The sequence below is a fragment of the Oncorhynchus clarkii genome, chromosome 3, assembly GCF_045791955.1.
Source record: "Oncorhynchus clarkii lewisi isolate Uvic-CL-2024 chromosome 3, UVic_Ocla_1.0, whole genome shotgun sequence".
NCBI classification, from domain to species: Eukaryota; Metazoa; Chordata; class Actinopteri; order Salmoniformes; family Salmonidae; genus Oncorhynchus; species Oncorhynchus clarkii.
This window is the reverse complement of record NC_092149.1, coordinates 22,877,237-22,896,830: the sequence shown is the minus strand read 5'-3', so window position 1 is coordinate 22,896,830 and position 19,594 is coordinate 22,877,237. Positions and strand designations below refer to the sequence as shown.

Below are 19,594 nucleotides of genomic sequence, written 5' to 3'. Positions count from 1 at the left end.
AATTACTGGGACCAAGTCAAGTGTATCATACTCACATCTATCTTCTTAATTCTATCTTCGAACTCTAGAGTCTTGTTGAAAGTGTAGACATTGATTTTGTATGTGGAGTCTTTTTGTAGGAAGGGTGACTGTTGGGAGAGGTAAATTTACACACATTAGATACTCCACATTAGTGGAGTAGTTTGCCCTCTATTTAGATAGTAATGTAATTTCTCACAAACCATGTTCTCTGTTGGATATTTCAAGAGCGAGGTCCTGAGTTCAATGTGTGTTCTGCCATGACCCCACAGCTCAAATGCAGACCTAGGTGATTAAACAAATAACCACAAAAAGGTCATTACAATTACTGTGACATTCAAGTTGAGAATCACCTCAGAAGAGAAGGGCTGATGAGCAATGCTGCAGTACCCATCTAACTATTTTCATTGCAACTCCATTGTTGATCTGTCTCACTTACTTTGCACAAACAGTTCTGGCCATGATGCTGTTGACATCTTCCTCTGACAAGCCATTCAGGCGCCAGAATGGAGACTGGGGAGAAGAATAGAAGATTTTAGGATTTGAGTAGCCTATGCATGGACACATGGCCAACTTCTCCCTTCATTATGGGCCGGCAAAGGATTATTGGTGTCTCGGAGGGGCCTTTGGCCTGGTTTGCTAACTACCTCTCTCAAAGAGTGCAGTGTATAAAGTCAGAAAATCTGCTGTCTCAGCCACTGCCTGTCACCAAGGGAGCACCCCAAGGCTCAATCCTCTTCCCAATTTACATCAACAACATAGCTCAGGCAGTAGGAAGCCCTCTTATCCATTTATATGCAGATTCATTTTGTGTTAAACGCTCTACAACAAAGCTTTCTCAGTGTCCAACAAGCTTTCCCTACTCTTAACCTTTTTGCTAAACACCTCCAAAACAAAGGTCATGAGGTTTGGTAAGAAGAATTCACCTCTTCCCACAGATGTTAATACTACCTCTAAGTGTTTAGAGCTTGAGGTAGTCACCTCATACAAGTACTTGGGAGTATGGCTAGATGGGACACTGTCCATCTCACAGCACATATCCATGCTGCAGGCTAAGGTTAAATCTAGACTTGGTTTCCTCTATCGTACTCGCTCCTCTTTCACCCCAGCTGCCAAACTAACCCTGATTCAGATGACCATCCTACCCATGCTAGATTACGGAGACATAATTTATAGATCGGCAGGTAAGGGTGCTCTCGAGGGGCTAGATGTTGTTTACCATTCAGCCATCATATTTACCACCAATGCTCCTTATAGGACACATCACTGCACTCATCTGTAAACTGGTCATCTCTGTATAACCCGCCGCAAGACCCACTGGTTGATGCTTATTTATAAAACCCTCTTAGGCCTCACTCCCCCCTATCTACTGCAGCCCTCATCCTCCACATACAACACCTGTTCTGCCAGTCACATTCTGTTAAAGGTTCCCAAATCACACACATCCCTGGTTCGCTCCTCTTTTCAGTTCGCTGCAGCTAGCAACTGGAATGAGCTGCAACAAACACTCAAACTGGACAGTTTTTTCTCAATCTCTTCATTCAAAGACTCAATCATGGACACTCTTACTGACAGGTGTGGCTGCTTTGTGTGATGAATTGTTGTCTCTACCTTCTTGCCCTCTGTGCTGTTGTCTGTGCCCAATAATGTTTGTACCATGTTTTGTGCTGCTACCATGTTGTGTTGTCATGTGTTGTTGCCTTGCTATGTTGTTGTTGTCTTAGGTCTCTCTTTATGTAGTGTCTCTCTTGTTGTGATGTGTGTTTTGGCCTATATTTATATATTGTATTTATTTTTAATCCCAGGACCCCGTCCCTGCAGGAGGCCTTTTGCCAGGCCGTCATTGTAAATAAGAATTTGTTCTTAACTTACTTGCCTAGTTAAATAAAGGTCAAATAAAAAAAAAAATTGGTATGGCTATCTGGCAAATAATACATATGGACACTAACTTATTTTACCTTTTCTTTGAAGTTTTCACCTGGATCAAACGGTTTGCCCCTGAGTGACAGCAGCGCCCTAATCTCCTGTAATGTTACGATGTACAAGAAATAAAATCAGAACATTTCTGAAGAATTCAAACATGACAGCTTGCAGCATGTAACGTTACTAGCTTAGCAAGCTAATGTATGGGGAGAAATGCTGTAATGAGACACCCAGATCTTTAGAGATGGAGAGAAATAACACAACATGTACAGTTTGACAGAGAGGTACGACATTGATATGCATACCGGTAGCCTGAAGTCAACATTGTCGTGGGCCAAATGTATCAAATATTGTAGGCATGTTCTGCTACAGTGGATCGCCATGTTCGCGTTCCCACGCAAAATACATCCGGCTAGAAACCGCCTCCCCGCGAATAGTGGTTCCTGTCAGTTCCAAAAATAAATACCACTTTACCAGCAATGAATGTGCATTGCATGTATTTTGGCAACGCAAATTTAAAAAGAGTATGTTTCAGTTTTGTCATTAACGTCCAAATAATTGTGTGCTTATTATTCTGTATAGCTGCTACATAACTGCTTCATAAATTAGGGTGAATCATTTTACTGTAGAGAGAGCTAATGATCCACCAACTAAACATATCCCAAAGTTAAGCAGCTTTACTTCAGAACATTGCTTACTGACAGGGCACGTGACACCAACATTTAGCTACTTGCGTCACCACCACATTGTCATTGGCTACTTTGGATGCCGATCAGTGTTTTTCACTGCAGGTAGAAAAATAATCCGATTCAGCACTGTTCTAATGTAAAGTTCCATAGCATGGATACAATGTTGCTAACATACACATGTTCCTCAGGCTATGTCAGTGTTCGTGACAAGAAGTGTAAGATACCTAAAATTCGACACGGACAGAAGAAGAAAATCTCGGAATAAGCAATACATCGATTTTGACATTGTTGCAGTGACACTTGTCACCTTACCGTATGTATGTCACTTTCAGTTTACAGATGTGTGCTCACCTTGCATTCCTAGATTTCTTGTAATGTAACATTTATTTGTGCGAGATAAATTAAATGTTTTTCATGTCTGGAACAGGAGCCTAACAATCTGAAGGGGCACAAAGTAAGCGAGGATGGCAGAGGGGTGGTCCCATTCCTGAAATTTGCAAATTTAGTCTGAAAAAATATGTATATTCTTCTGCATATCTAAGCATACCTCTTGAGCTTATTTTTTTTAAAGAAACTAAATATGCTTCTCTGCATCTCTACTAAAGTCTAGGTAAAATATTCAAAGGAATGTGGGTCTTATTCAGTACATTTAGTAATTGCTAGCTTTTCAAAAGACTACCAACCTTGCCAGCAGGCTTGCCAACTAAGATAGTTAGACAAGCTAGCTACTCTAGCTTGATAAATAGCCTGAAATAGCTTCTTGGTAGATAGTTATGAGGTTGGGAGATTGGGAACCTATCTAGACTAGCTATAGCCAACTTCATAAAATTGCTACAGTAGGTGGCTAGTAGTATTATAGAGAAACAACAAAAGATTTAACAAAAAATGTAAATAATATATACACACTGAATACAAATATAAACACAACGTGCAACCATTACAAAGATTTTACTGAGTTACTAGTCATAGATACCTTAAAAATAAAAGTAGGGGCGTGGATCAGAAAACCAATCAGTATCTGGTGTGACCACCATTTGCCTCAAGCAGCGCAACACATCTCCTTCTTAAAGAGTTGATCAGGCAGATTGTGGCCTGTGGAATGTTGTCCCACTCCTCTTCAATGGCTGGGCGAAGTTGATGGATATTGGTAGGAACTGAAACACACTGTCATACACATCAATCCAGAGCATCCCAAACATGCTCAGTGGGTGACAGGTCTGGTGAGTATGCAGGCCATGGAAGAATTGGGACATTTTCAGCTTCCAGAAATTGTGTACAGATCTTTGCGTCATGGGGCCGTGCATTATCATGCTGAAACATGAGGTGATGGCGACAGATGAATGACACAATGGGCCTCAGGATTTCGTCACGGTATCACTGTGCATTCAAATTGCCACCGATAAAATGCAATTGTGTTAGTTGTCCATAGCTTATGCTATGAAATGGAGAAAGGAGAAATTCTCACTAAGAGGTACAGTATAAGTCAAAAGTTTGGACACACCTACTCATTCAAGGGTTTTTCTTTAATTTAACTATTTTCGACATTGTATAATAATAGTGAAGACATCAGAACTATGAAATAACACATATGGAATCATGTGGTAACCAAAAAAGTGTTAAACAAATCAAAATATATTTTATATTTGAGATTCTTCAAAGTAGCCACCCTTTGCCTTGATGACAGCTTTGCAAACTCTTAACATTCTCTCAACCAGCTTCACCTGGAATGCTTTTCCAACAGTCTTGAAGGAGTTCCCACACATGTTGAGCACTTGCGGGCTGCTTTTCCTTCACTCTGCGTTCCAAGTCATCCCAAACCATATCAATTGGGTTGAGGTCAGGTGATTGTGTAGGCTAGGTCATCTGATGCAGCACTCCATCACTCTGCTTCTTGGTCAAATAGCCCTTACACAGCCTGGAGTATGTGTTGGGTCATTGTCCTGTTGAAAAACAAATGACAGTCCCACTAAGCGCAAACCAGATGAAACGGTGTATCGCTGCAGAATGCTGTGGTAGCCATGCTGGTGCCTTGAATTCTAAATAAATCACTGAAATAAATCTCCTCCATGCTTCACGGTGGGAACTACACATGCTGAGATCATCCGTTCACCTACTATGCGTCTCACAAAGACACGGCAGTTGGAACCAAAAATCTCTCATTTGGACTAATCAGACCAAAGGACAGATTTCCACCAGTCTAATGTCCCTTGCTTGTGTTTCTTGGCCCAAGCAAGTCTCTTCTTCTTCTTGGTAACCTTGAGTTGTGGTTTCTTTGCAGCAATTCGACCATGAAGGCCTGATTCACACAGTCTCCTCTAAACAGTTGATGTTGAGATGTGTCTGTTGAACTCTGTGAAGCATTTACAGTGGGGCAAAAAAGTATTTAGTCAGCCACCAATTGTGCAAGTTCTCCCACGTAATTTTCATCATAGTTACACTTCAACTATGACAGACAACATGAGAAGAAAAAAATTTCAGAAAATCACATTGTAGGATTTGTAATGAATTTATTTGCAAATTATGGTGGAAAATAAGTATTTGGCCAATAACAAAAGTTTATCTCAATACTTTGTTATATACCCTTTGTTGGCAATGACAGAGGTCAAACGTTTTCTGTAAGTCTTCACAAGGTTTTCACACACTATTGCTGGTATTTTGGCCCATTCCTCCATGCGGATTTCCTCTAGAGCAGTGATGTTTTGGGGCTGTTGCTGGGCAACACAGACTTTCAACTCCCTCCAAAGATTTTCTATGGGGTTGAGATCTGGAGACTGGCTAGGCCACTCCAGGACCTTGAAATGCTTCTTACGAAGCCACTCCTTCGTTGCCCGGGCGGTGTGTTTGGGATCATTGTCATGTTGAAAGACCCAGCCACGTTTCATCTTCAATGCCCTTGCTGATGGAAGGAGGTTTTCACTCAAAATCTCACGATACATGGCCCCATTCTTTCTTTCCTTTACACGGATCAGTCGTCCTGGTCCCTTTGCAGAAAAACAGCCCCAAAGCATGATGTTTCCACCCCCATGCTTCACAGTAGGTATGGTGTTCTTTGGATGCAACTCAGCATTCTTTGTCCTCCAAACACGACGAGTTGAGTTTTTACCAAAAAGTTATATTTTGGTTTCATCTGACCATATTACATTCTCCCAATCTTCTTCTGGATCATCCAAATGCAAACTTCAGACGGGCCTGGACATGTACTGGCTTAAGCAGGGGGACACGTCTAGCACTGCAGGACTTGAGTCCCTGGCGGCGTAGTGTGTTACTGATGGTAGGCTTTGCTACTTTGGTCCCAGCTCTCTGCAGGTCATTCACTAGGTCCCCCCGTGTGGTTCTGGGATTTTTACTCACCGTTCTTGTAATCATTTTGACCCCACGGGGTGAGATCTTGCGTGGAGCCCCAGATCAAGGGAGATTATCAGTGGTCTTGTATGTCTTCCATTTCCTAATAATTGCTCCCACAGTTGATTTCTTCAAACCAAGCTGCTTACCTATTGCAGTTTCAGTCTTCCCAGCCTGGTGCAGGTCTACAATTTTGTTTCTGGTGTCCTTTGACAGCTCTTTGGTCTTGGCCATAGTGGAGTTTGGAGTGTGACTGTTTGAGGTTGTGGACAGGTGTCTTTTATACTGATAACAAGTTCAAACAGGTGCCATTAATACAGGTAACGAGTGGAGGACAGGGGAGCCTCTTAAAGAACAAGTTACAGGTCTGTGAGAGCCAGAAATCTTGCTTGTTTGTAGGTGACCAAATACTTTTTTTCCACCATAATTTGCAAATAAATAAATTAAAAATCCTACAATGTGATTTTCTGGATTTTTTTTCTCATTTTGTCTGTCATAGTTGAAGTGTACCTATGATGAAAATTACAGGCCTCTCTCATATTTTTAAGTGGGAGAACTTGCCCAATTGGTGGCTAACTAAATACTTTTTTGGCCCACTGTATTTGGGCTGCAATTTCTGAGGCTGGTAACTCTAATGAACTTATCCTCTGCTTCAGAGGTAACTCTGGGTCTTCCTTTCCTGTGGTGGTCCTCATGAGAGCCAGTTTCATCATAGCACTTGATGGTTTTTGCAGCCGCACTGACTGAACTTCTTGTCTTAAAGTAATGATGGACTGTTGTTTGTTTCTCTTTGCTTATTTGAGCTGTTCTTGCCATAATATGGACTTGGTCTTTTACCAAATAGGGCTATCTTCTGTATACCACCCCTACCTTGTCACAACACAACTGATTGGCTCAACACATTAAGAAGGAAAGAAATTCCACAAATGACCTTTTAACAACGCACACCTGTTAATTGAAATGCATTCCAGGTGACTACCTCATGAAGCTGGTTGAGAGAATGTCAAGAGTGTTTAAAGCTGTCATCAAGGCAAAGGGTGGCTACTTTGAAGAATCTCAAATATAACATATATTTTGATTTGTTTTTTGGTTACTACATAATTCCATGTGTTATTTCATAGTGTTGATGTCTTCACTATTTTTCTACAATGTAGAACATTTAAAAATAAAGAAAAAACGTGAAATTAGTAGGTGTGTCCAAACTTTTGACTGGTACTGTATATATATATATTTTTTAATTACATGACAAATTTGAGGGGGCACGTGCCTCTGTGCATCCTATGGGCATGATACCTCTGATCTGGAAGAACTCTCACCTTCATCAGAGCATTAGTAGGATGATGACCTGTTATTATAACTTTATTATAACTAATATAGTTTACCATAACTTTATTCAGGGTGTAATTAATGGTTTAAATAGGCTATTTCTGAGGATTAATTTGTGTCTTCATAAATTAGAAATAGAAATAGAAATAATTCACACTGTACTATATTGGTAATTGAAACTTTTATTACACCCACAGAAAAGGAACTATGCCTAAAAGTGGACAAACCACTTAATACAAGACATCTGAAACACCACCATGGAGAACAACGATGCACCTGTCGAGTTTAACGATGACAGGACAGTGTGTGTGACGTCAGTGAAAGGGTTAAAGGAGAACTGGCAGAGATGGTCCAATAAGCACCAGGAGTACCAGAAACACAACCCCTTCAGTAACAACCGGGGGGCTATGGTGAAGGTGACTGCCCAGCAGCAGAGGCTCCAACGGGACCAGGATGGCTACGGGAGGCCCCTGGAGGGCTCCTTGACAGAGCAGAGGGGCAGAGACGCCCACGTCCACATCACCCGGGAGGTGGAGGAGCTCTGCCAGATGATCAGGGACATCGGGGAAAGCCGTGGCGGTGGGGACGGAGGCAGCGAGGAGAGACCTGTGGTGACGGTGGAGTTTGGGAAGCTGTTTGAGCACTATGTGAACATCTCCAACAAGGTGGTGGGGATCCTGCTGAGGGCCAGAAAACAAGGCCTGGTCAGCTTTGAAGGGGAGATGTTGTGGCAGGGACAGGATGACCGGGTCCTCATCACACTGCTACAGTGACCAGGATGAAATGACAGGGTCGCCATTATGCTGCTTCAGTGACCAGGTTTATGCAGCCGACGGACAAGACAGTAACCAAGGCCCTGTCCAGAAACGCCCTTTAGGCATTTGTGTAGTTGTGAAAGGATTGGCTAGGTCTAAGCAATATGGTGAAAATTACATTAGGTAGCAAGGTGCAGCAACACCTATCCAATTCTTTCAGGTTTACACCTGCACCTAGCAAGGGTAGTTGTTTCTGGGCAGGGCCCAAGAGAACTAACCTGTGGCAGCAGTGACATGCAATATGGTGCTGAAGGATGAACCTGAGCTTATTGGCCTGAATGGACTTTGCGTTGCATTCCCAGTTACACCAGTACACTAATCTACACAGCGTTTACAATGTTCCTTAGCAATCTTTGTAATTAGACAGAGGAAAGGTGTACTTTCTATGGCACAAATACAACACACTTACACTGTAGGCTTATGTTAGAAATCCTGGAAGGAGGCTATGAAACTGTATACATGGTTGACAATGTAGCAAAATGCATCACAATTATATTTACATTCAGGAGAAATAGCACATCACTTTCTGATCCACTGGCATTTGTGGAATTCACACTGTACTATATGCACATTGTTCAACCTAACAAGGGTTGTTTGAGGAATGCTTTTTCAGCTACTTGCACTCATGAAATATACTGTAGCACTTGACTAATTTGAAAAAGAATTACTGTATTCCAAACATGTTTGTTTAGAAAGGAAAGCACTGATGTTTATCAATAAAGTCTCCTAAAAAAATCAAAACAGACTAATTCATGATAAATTGCATTAGAATGACAGGTAACACTTTATTTAAAGCCTGCATAACATAATACTGTTTAATAAAGGCATTAGAAAGGGTCATATTAAGTCATACTGCCTAAGTCATACTGCATACTTTACAGTATGTGTTACTGAATGATGTTTCCCATTAATAAGAGACAAGGAAGGAAATCTGATACACTTGGAGGCAGCAATGCATCATTTATTTAACCATGAACCACCATTATTATTTTACAGCGACATGTCAACCAATAAATACAAACACATGACGCTCTTAATTTCATGCAGCAGCATACACTAAACATACATTACTTTGTTGAGTGTTCCATTGGGCTGTAGTGCATAACAAAATTAAGAATCACTCGCCAACATTCATAATAAAATAACACAATTAATGCAGAGTATTGTGTTAACAGAATGTGACTAAAGAAACAATTGTTTATGGATGACTGAGCTCCTTGATGAATAAGTAATGTAGGTATTATTCAGTGAATATATTAAACCTCCACACTCCAGTGTACACTTCCATTTTACTCTTTGATCGTGTATGATTGAATACCATTCATGCAAAACAGTTGCTTTTCTGACCACTTGACTGAGGCCTAAAAGAGCTCATACTTCTCATCATATTTCTCCGCTTTCAGTTATTATACCTCATAATACAAGATCCTGTTGACAGTGACTGCATCGCAAATGGCGCCCTATTCATTACACTACTTTTGAGCCCTATAGGAAAAGGTGCCATTTGGGATGCCAGCCAGTGGCACAATGCACATGCATTAGACATCTTTATCAAAGGTATCCTGCAATGGAGACTTACTGTAGGTTTCCCAGTCCCAATACATCCCATTCTCAGGTCTCCTGGTTATGATCACTTAGGAATGCCTTTACGTTACTAATCATTCTTTACATTAATACTAGAGCCTAAACACAAACATGTATCACTTTTGATATCTTTCTATACCAACAGAAATTGACCCCAAAATCATTCCAGTCATTACTATTTAATATTCTGTGGTAAAAAATAAAAAGAGTAACTATTGGTCATTTTCAAAAAAAATAATAATTAAAATAACAAGTAAGGAAAACACATTTGGCTTAATTTCTGATTTGGCTGTTCAGCTTGATACTAGAATTAAAAACCTTAGTTGAGTTGAATCATCATCACTAGTCTCACTGTAACCTGCTGGGGAGTACAGTACACTCACACAGAGAACCACGGAGGGAGACCAGACCTGACCTGCTCACTTCACTACTAGTAAGGTAACCCTGTTTCTCACTGGACCAGCCCAGACTGCAACCCACTCCTCAGTTGGTCTCTCCCTTAGAGTTCAGCTGCTGAATCAACTGGTCAGCCTGCAGGAGACAAACACAAATAGTACAAGAATAAATAAAATGACAAGTCATGGCTTCTTCATGTCTTTTTGATGTCTGAATTGCCAGTCCATTGTCATGCTCATGTATTGTATCTAAAGGTAGAAAAACAAAAGCTCTTGCATGAGGTGCATGCCTGCAAACCAACCTGATGGGAATAGACTGATAGAAGTGAGTGTCCCTGACATACTGTATAGATGGCCATCCTTTAACCTGGGAAGACCCATATACACACTGAAGGCAGACACAGGAAAAAAAAAACAGGTTTCCTAGTCCAGTGTATTTGGGGCTTTAGTCACCTTACTTCATCCCAACAGATTTCCCCAGCCCAGTAGTCTCCACAGGGAGTTAATTGACCATGAAAGCTGGCAGTGATAATGCAGTGAGAGATCAGTGTTGGCTGACTGGCTCTTAACAGATGACACACAGTCAGAGTGGCAGAAATTAGCTGCTGGAACAGTGAGGAACAATGGAGCTGTTCATCAGCTGCCAATCTAGACTGTCTAACTATGTTTAAAAAAAAAAAAAAAAAAAGAGCCCTCTTTCCCAAACACAATGCTAACAAGCTACTCTGACAAGTCTAAATGAGTGGAGTTGATGTTTGGGAAATTATTGTTCTATCCCGACTTTGGTACCGTACGAACACTGAACTCAATAGGTGGATAATATTATCACAGAACAGACTTTTTATTTTATTTATTTCACCTTTATCTAACAATGTGGGGGGAATTGTGAAACATTTATCACAAATTCTGACAGCTACCGTACTACAATGGCCATTTGAAAGAGACTTACAGTGACAAACCAATAAGAGTTGGGTCTGTAGAAGAGGCGGGACATGAAGCCCATCTGACTGGCAGGTGCCAACACATGTAGGTGCAGGTGAGAGACAGAACAGAATGGGGGCCAGTGGAAGCCAAACCTGTAGAAAAAAAATTATAATAATTGTCTGCTTCTTTGTCTCTGCATGATCTGCTGTGACAACAGCAACATGTTCAAAATGCTAAATTCTACAGACTGCTGAATGTGATTTGCCATTGTATGTCATTTCATAAAGTCAAACCAATCAACTATGCATGTATAGCAAAAATAAATAAATTGGCCTTTACAATTGGAGCCACTTGTTAAAAGGGCCGGGACGATACCAGTATAGCGGCTCTCGTCAGTATCATGGCAAAGAAACAAACACACAACACGGATTTAACTTACTTTGGAAAACAGCCCTAATGTTGGAAACATACATTATGTCATCATCTAGTCACATTTGTTCATTTTTCAGGCTATATCATACAATAGTTTGCATACAGCAGGTTTTTAAAGAACCAAAGAGCTGTCTGCTTTCTATTAATTTTTTTCCCCCATGGAAAACATCTCAATACGGGTATTGTCACAGCCGTTATTAGGGCTGTGACAATACCCGTATTGAGATGTTTTCCATGGGGGAAAAAAATTCAAATTCAATCTGAAGATTGAAAAACACTCCTTCATTTGAATCATGTGACATTGACTGGAGAGAATGTTGTGGTCATACCTAACGTCACTGAGGTCTAAGACATTGTTCTTCTGAAGGATCTCCATCCCTATCTCCACCATCTTCTCTACTGATCACAGACACAGCAGGATAATCAGTTAACGTTCACACACACACACACACACACACACACACACACACACACACACACACACACACACACACACACCTTTAAAGTTGCATACCTAATGACACATGCTCTTTACTGAGTGATTTACAGTTTCCAACATGTCTCGTTGGCACAACCAGGTAATGATGGGGAGCTCCAGGCTTGATGTCCCTGAAGCAAGAGACCTCCTCGTCCTGTCATGCAAACGAAGTCAAACACATGGGGTGGTCACTAGTTGGTTCAGCTAGGACGTCAATCACAATCAGCATTGTTTTCAGTTTGGAAGCTAACCTGTCTAAAAACTATTTTTGGGATCATTAATGTATATTGTTTCCACATAGCTATGGAAAGATGATAATGGATTAGCTCAAATGACCTGTCGTTAACTGTCAGTGGTAATCAACGTCGCTGTTTTCTGACAGCTAAACTAGCCAGCTAACGACGTTAGTTAACGTAACGTTAGCCTAGCTAGCTAGTTTAGTGTCAATAATTCACTCATACTTACAACATGAAGAATCTCCGTGCCCATCTCATTGTTGACAACCTTGCAGAATATGCATTTCTTGTCGTATCCTTCGCCTTGACCTTGGTTTATTTTAGAAATATATACATTTGCAGGTTCAGAACCCTCGTTGGTTGCCATATTTATTGGTCGACACTAGTTACCACAGCCACAAAGTCATAAACCCCGCCCATTTCAACAATGTATTTAACATGCGATTTTAAACCTAACCTTATCTCTAACCTTAACCACCCTGCTAACCTTATGCCTAGCCAATTTTCACTTTGTGGCTGTGGTAATTAGTGGAAATCATATTGTCGGTGAGACTGGGACCTATCAACGAAGGAACACAAGTGGTGAGTCGAAAGGTAAAGCAAACAATTACCCAACTTGGTAGTGCGCACGAATGTCCACCTGCAGGTGGCAGTGAAACACCTCTCTCACTGAATCGTCTAGATAAAATATTTACATTTTGGTCATTTAACAGATATGCTTTTCTATTTTCTGCCACTTCTTCAACATGTATATGTCAATGCTACGCTTATATTGCATTGTTGTATTTGCCTAAATTATTTAAAGATGGGATTTTTTAAGCCATTTTCGTGACCTAGAAAAAGAACGATAAAGATTAACTTCTCGATTTTTTTTTACTGGTCATAGCCTATAACTTTTTTAAAAATCTAACTCCTCCTTACTGTTTACAGTAATAAAGATGGGCTCAACTTAGGTATTTTGTATCTTATTAGGATCCCCATTAGCTGTTGTGAAAGTACATTAGGCTGCATCCTATGTAGGCCTTGCTTTTGAGATTGCAGGTGTCATTTTCATTAAGCAAGCATACTTTCTTTGACAGTACAGCAACATGTAAATTAATGCTGTGACATTTTATAATTTCTTTCAAAACCAATCATACAATGAGTGATTACTGATGTGGCCTTAGACTACCTATTGCTAGCTTAATTTCAACATACAGAAATGACTGGGCATCTAGCATGATCATTCAAAATACTGGGTAAATCTAAAACATGTCTTATGTCCTTTTGTTATCATGAATCTTGCTTTTATATTGTTGTTGATGAGATTAATATTAGTATTACTATTTCAGGCAATGATGCTTATTGATCTAAAAACAATCCGTCACATAATCACACAAGTTTAAAGCACATTTTTTGTCACCTGGAAATGCAGAATTTTAATAAGGAGCCATTAACAGTGCCAGCACTGTACAGCACACATACAGAAAAACAAAACAAAATACTTCACTGGATAACATTTCTTTAAATATATCTATATATTTTTTTTATAGCAAATATAAAAAACAAAGGAATGTGAAAAAGACGCCAAACTAAAACAATTGGTCCATCTTATATCCTGTTTCTTTCTTTTAAACAAATTTCATTATTCTCTTTTAGAAATGTAAGAAAACATTTAACATGGATTTAAACCCATACCTTTAGTACAAACCATTAGAGGCCACTTTTAGCAGCTCTAAGAGACAGTACTCTGCCGTGGCTGTTTCTAGACCTGAGTGTTGTGTGTGTGAGGAATCCCTACGGGGCATCTGATGTTGTACCCTTGTAACACAGACACAGAAATAAATACAAAATAGTTGGGTAGTACAGTAGTGTGTTCATCTTAGCCTCTATAAAGTTTAAAGCTTATGAGGAAATTGTAATGAAAATAGGATATTACTCTAAAATGGGCTTTGGTTTGTAAATGCTGTCCATAACAAAGGATTTATGGAGGGTTTACAGCTTAGATGTCTAGAACCAGTTGTAATGCTCGTTTTGGACAGAGCTTGTTCAGTAGCAGGTATTGAGCAGCAAACAGTAGGACACTGTATAAACAGCCTGTCTATCTCTCACCATACAATCCTCAGTTAACCAGGCAAAACACAGATACAACCTGAGTTAATGCTGGTATAATAGGTTACGCGCTGGTAAAACACAGGTAAAACCAGCCTAAAAGTCATTAGACCAGGTTTTACACGTGACAAACCCAGGGGTGAATGACTGCCCCCTCTCATTCAAGGCCAACCACAGTACTGCAGGCATTATTTGCCAAACACAGGATCCCCAGTACAGTGAATGGGAAGATGGTAATCTTCATGGTCAATCTTCGTATAAATATAATAACAAATAAAAACAAAAATGTCTTATTACCCCAGATGTATGTGCTTGAACCGATTATTTTAAAATCGCACACAGAAGAAGTTACTATCATAATTTAGTAGCTATGGCAGCATGCCCCATTCTGCCTTTAACATGAAATACTCAATGAGATGGGGCAGCACTGAGCTAGCCTGCAACGTCACATCCTGGAGTAGCTCAAACTAGCATGTAATGCCTACGTAAATCTCCCACATGAGACGCCATCTTAATGGACTTCCTTGGCTTCAAATGCACTATTGAGTTTTCACATAGGAATGACTGGTGTCACGTGATCGATGGCGTTGTCCATTCATATATACAGTCATTGGACAAACCAAGCTTACTATATTAAGCTTACTGCACTTTAACAGCTTGAACACAGGCTAAACCTCACTGAACACAAGTAAAGCCATGTTGTAAACCATAGATAGACATGGCTCTGGCTTTTTTCTCTCTCTCTTTTCCGCTTCTGAGTCTCTCAGCGTCTCGCTCTGTTTACTGGACAGTCCAGACCTCCAGGTCCTGCACTGTGAAGTCTTGCTGGGTGGACAAGGGCTGGTTGTTGAAGGTGTGACATGGGAAGCTGGCACCGTAGTACAGATCAGCATCCAGCCACAGGCCAAAAAGCCCCCTAGAGGTCAACAAGAGAAAGATACAGTGGGGCAAAGAAGTATTTAGTCAGTAACCAATTGTGCAAGTTCTCCCACTTAAAAAGATGAGAGAGGCCTGTGATTTTCATCATAGGTACACTTCAACTATGACAGACAAAATGAGAGAAAAAAAATCCAGAAAATCACATTGTAGGATTTTTAATTAAATTATTTGCAAATTATGGTGGAGGACTTGCACAATTGGTGGCTGACAGTGGCTTGCCCCACTGTATATATCAGACCAGAGCCAAAGGATGCGGTTTAGCCAATCTGATCTGTAGACATCAATGAGTTTGTGGAAGCTAACTAGATTTACTTTTAGATGATAAAGGCTTCGGTATTTCTGATAAAGAAAATTCTGAACACTTACCCTCCTCCACCAATCTGTAGAGAGTCCATATGGCCCCTGATGAAGTAAGAGTTCTCACCACTCCACCTGTAGGCCTGTGTGAAGAGAGAGGTGTCAGATTAACTCCACCCATCACGACAGTCAAGAGACAGCCTATTAACTACAACGACAGGGGCTGTATCTGAAATGACACCCTATTCCCTATAGTACAAAGGTAAGCTCTGGTCAAATGTATATAGTGAATAGGATGCCATTTTGGACAAGCCGTGCACACAACAGTATGCAATGTTACCTTAAATGCAGGGTCGAAGCTATAGACAAAAGTCTCTCCTGTTCCGTAGCAACAGTCACTCACTCTGAAGGGATGGGAGGAGAAGGCACCAAACACCTGAGAGAGAGGAAAACAAACCTATTAGCATTTTACTGGGATCGTATGACCCATTCATAATGTAATAACAATGTAATAGCAGTACATGGATGTAACAGTACAATAGATGTCAGTCATATAGAACAGTGCGTTGTTGAGATGTCTACCTTTTTTTCCATGTCTTTGATGACCAGAAGCACAGGACTGTCGATGTGGGCCATTTGCCTGTACAGAGTCTTCAGGCTGGTGCCATGAATGGCTGTGCTGTAGACCAGGTTCCATGGATACCCCTGTGTCCTTGCTGGTATGTGATTGGCTAGCTGTGGGTTTCAGAAACAGAGGATGAGATGGATGATGAGAAAATGTCCCATTTAAATTCACATGTCAAAGCTGTGTAATGCTGATATGAGTATGTGCACTTTATTTTCCCAGGAACTCAGTATAAATTGAAGAACCAAAAAAAAGTCCCATATTTAGCTTTGTACATATCAAACAAACCAAAGCACTATGTTCTTCCCATGAGCTGGCTGTGTAGCCTATATAGTGCTGGGAGATGATTGCTTTACTTTTCCTTTACTTCATTAGGTTTATTTGATAAGTACAAAGCACCTTCATCAACATTTCTGTAAACATGCCAGAAGTGACTGTATTAGCCACAGTGTTTTGTTGTAGTGTAGTTTAAAAGTAACTCACACTCTCGATGTGTTGGTCGTTGAGGAGCTGGCTGTGGTTTCGGAGAACAGGAAGTATGTCCTCAGGCTCCTCGCCCTCAGAGCGGTTACCCTCCTCTGAGCTGCACACGCTCCATCGAGGCTTTACTGAATCGTTCCCTGTGATAATCTGCAAGGAAATAACCACAAACTCTTTTAAGGGGAAAGTTCACCAAAATTACAAAATTACTTATATGTCCCAGGTATTATAATTTTTCACTTTCATGTTCAAATTATCTTCAAGTAACTTTATTAAGGTACAAAATCCATTTCAGACACTTTGGGATGATTTGGACATGAAATCACAACTCTGTTAAAACACATTCTCCTTTTCGCTCTGTGAGTTTCTCAGCCACATCTCTGTTAAAACACACTCTCTTTTTCTCTCTGTGATTTTCTCAGCCACATCTCTGTTAAAACACATTCTCTTTTTCTCTCTGTGATTTTCTCAGCCACATCTCTGTTAAAACACACTCTCTTTTTCTCTCTGTGATTTTCTCAGCCACATCTCTGTTAAAACACACTCTCTTTTTCTCTCTGCTGTGAGTTTCTCAGCCACATCTCTGTTAAAACACATTCTCTTTTTCTCTCTCTGTGAGTTTCTCAGCCACATCTCTGTTAAAACACACACTCTTTTTCTCTCTGCTGTGAGTTTCTCAGCCACATCTCTGTTAAAACACACTCTCTTTTTCACTCTGTGAGTTTCTCAGCCACATCTCTGTTAAAACACACTCTCTTTTTCTCTCTGCTGTGAGTTTCTCAGCCACATCTCTGTTAAAACACATTCTCTTTTTCTCTCTGCTGTGAGTTTCTCAGCCACATCTCTGTTAAAACACACTCTCTTTTTCTCTCTGTGAGTGATTATTATTGCACACCACCCTAAAACTACTCTTCACATATTTGGGTCATACATACTAAAGGTATTTCAAAAAATACAAATAAAAATGGCATTCATACTAGTACATTATCTCACACTAAACATTACAATTCACAAAAATAAGAGTATAGTTAGCAACCCACCACTACATATGGCTCCAGACATTTGTTTGCAAAGTAAAGCACCTTGATGTTCTCCTGCATTGGTCTCATGTCTACTAATATTCCTCCCAAACACAACTCATGTATACTAATAATGTAACACAGTTGCCTCAGTATATGATACTGTATGTACCACAGGCACAGGCAAGAGTGTGAACTGATAACCTATACCCAACCATCAAATGCTCTCTCTTACTTCATTCAACTTCCATCCCCCTAAATCTCATTGGCTGATAGCAGACCTGCTTGTGGAAACCGTATTGGCCACCTCAGTTTTGTGTTTCAGATTCCTTTCTCGAAAAACAGGATGGCACTTGTAGTAAACTGAATTATGGGGCATATGTCCATATATGGGGTGTCCGGCAGGTTTGAGCTAACTGTCAAAATATCTCATTGTTGCACTCATGGCAATGAGCCAACAATTCTGTAGCCTGGGTACTAGTCTGTGTCTCCTAACCTTCCACTCCTTGTACTCCGTGCTATTTGCCAAACATGTTTAGCATATGAGAAGAAGTGGCAAGGAGTGGAATGTTAGGAGAAGAAGACTGGTACCCAGGCTAACAAATATGTGCCTTAAAGCTACAATATTTCATAGATATTTCATCACAACAAACCTAACCTAGATGTATAAATGTCAAGTAAAAATAGTTTCAAACTTGCTTAAATCTATTATTTCATACTTGTTAATTTGTCTAATCCATTCTTTATAATGAGAAACCGCTCTCATTGTTTTAGAGATAGAGGTCGTTGAATGCAATGCCACATCTTTAGATCCTTGAATCAGAACTCACCTCCCAGTTTATGGCAGCACAGCAGCACAGCACAGCTAGCTCGTATTTCTCCACTACCAGACGGCAGGGATGCTTGTGGTGTCTCGTTTTGTTGTCCTTGGTTTGGATCAGTTCAACCCTGAGGAGGCAATCACATACATCAATATATTGTTTATGTACTTTAAATTATGTAATACGTTTCACCAAAAACCCACACACTCCTCTGCAATATGATTGAAACACAATCTAATCTAGCAACCACAAGCCAGAAATCTTTAAACAAGCCTAAAGTGAACCAATTTCTGCATGGAAAAACAAGTCTTTCAGCTACTTTTCAGAAATAGCTCTTACAGGAAAAAGCTCATTTAGGGTCCAAATGCATGACTACAGCCCATTGGAATGCCACTATCAGATCATACATAGCCTCTGGTCTGCATGAATAATGACTAAAGCACACACAAGACCTGAAGAGGCTGGAGCTGAAGCTGACATAGGCCTAGCTATTTTCCCAATCAAGAAAACCCCCAAAAGCTGCAATACCAAAATCGCTCCTACTGCCCTTGTTAAATTAAATTTTTAACCTAGCAAAGAAAGGGCAAGATTTGTCTTTACAAACCCCTTATTTCTCCAAATCAAGTGTCCAGGTTTGGTATCCATAGTAAGTATTGTCACTTACTCTTCAAAGCTGTAATTGACTCCCATGCTGAATAGTAGCTGGGGTAGAAAGGAGGAGCAGGAGATGGAAAAGGAGGTGAAGAAGAGAGGATGATATGGTGAAAATTAGAGCGGATTGTCTGGAGGCTCAGTGCTTTAACAGCATGTCTACCCCATCTCAGCCATCAGGCATCTTATACTCCAGCGTTACAGCTTAGATAAGCCCCTTTCACCATAAAACCCTCCCTTAAGGTCCTTCAAGGCCGCCTGACATGGAGGATTTCACAATGGCGTTAGATAGCCTCTGTGACACATTATCTTTACTTGCTACAGTATGCCTCCCTGGGCTGAATCTGGGTCAGAAAATGACAGTGTCAATTCACTGTCGCAGAGACGCTAATTTCCAAACAAATAAAGGTCTGGCTGACAGACACTGTCTTTTTCGATCTGTCTCTTTTCCTGATACTTTTGTTTTATTGCAATCTGCACTTTATTGTGTGAAACACAGCCAGTCCCAA

At 40.5% G+C, this 19,594-nt stretch overlaps 4 protein-coding genes across 5 annotated transcripts in view; 1 reads left to right on the top strand and 3 right to left on the bottom strand.

The window, feature by feature from the left end:
- Positions 1–2,609, bottom strand: part of LOC139405829 (tRNA (guanine(10)-N(2))-methyltransferase homolog) — a 28,594-nt gene extending 25,985 nt beyond the window's left edge. The window contains exons 1-5 of the mRNA XM_071148264.1: positions 2,247–2,609; positions 1,977–2,042; positions 458–531; positions 222–303; positions 36–128 (exon numbers count right to left, since the gene is read on the bottom strand). Coding sequence (XP_071004365.1) covers positions 36–128; positions 222–303; positions 458–531; positions 1,977–2,042; positions 2,247–2,324 — 393 coding nt within the window. The 5' untranslated portion in view covers positions 2,325–2,609. The remainder of the gene's footprint in view (positions 1–35; positions 129–221; positions 304–457; positions 532–1,976; positions 2,043–2,246) is intronic.
- Positions 2,610–2,759: 150 nt separating this feature from the next.
- On the top strand, positions 2,760–8,771 carry LOC139405828 (actin-binding Rho-activating protein-like). The gene is made up of 2 exons (XM_071148263.1): positions 2,760–2,943; positions 7,496–8,771. Exon 2 carries the CDS (start codon positions 7,556–7,558, stop codon positions 8,069–8,071), a length of 516 nt encoding a protein of 171 aa, XP_071004364.1. The 5' UTR covers positions 2,760–2,943; positions 7,496–7,555; the 3' UTR covers positions 8,072–8,771.
- Positions 8,772–9,053: 282 nt separating this feature from the next.
- On the bottom strand, positions 9,054–12,743 carry LOC139390968 (adenosine 5'-monophosphoramidase HINT3-like). Of its 2 annotated transcripts, none has more exons than XM_071138404.1 (5): positions 12,392–12,743; positions 11,963–12,080; positions 11,778–11,847; positions 11,042–11,168; positions 9,054–10,228 (listed from the first exon to the last, which is right to left on the bottom strand). In XM_071138404.1, exons 1-5 carry the CDS (start codon positions 12,527–12,529, stop codon positions 10,181–10,183), a joined length of 501 nt encoding a protein of 166 aa, XP_070994505.1. In that variant the 5' UTR covers positions 12,530–12,743; the 3' UTR covers positions 9,054–10,180. The 2 variants fall into 2 exon arrangements, with proteins under 2 accessions (XP_070994505.1, XP_070994513.1); XM_071138412.1 differs by having other exon boundaries at positions 11,778–11,844; positions 12,392–12,567.
- Positions 12,744–13,571: 828 nt separating this feature from the next.
- Positions 13,572–17,762, bottom strand: LOC139405827 (nuclear receptor coactivator 7-like). The gene is made up of 7 exons (XM_071148262.1): positions 17,635–17,762; positions 16,598–16,744; positions 16,072–16,224; positions 15,830–15,925; positions 15,559–15,632; positions 13,973–15,169; positions 13,572–13,938 (listed from the first exon to the last, which is right to left on the bottom strand). The coding sequence occupies exons 1-6, from the start codon at positions 17,701–17,703 to the stop codon at positions 15,034–15,036; spliced, it is 675 nt and encodes a 224-aa protein (XP_071004363.1). The 5' UTR covers positions 17,704–17,762; the 3' UTR covers positions 13,572–13,938; positions 13,973–15,033.
- Between the last annotated feature and the right edge of the window lie 1,832 nt (positions 17,763–19,594).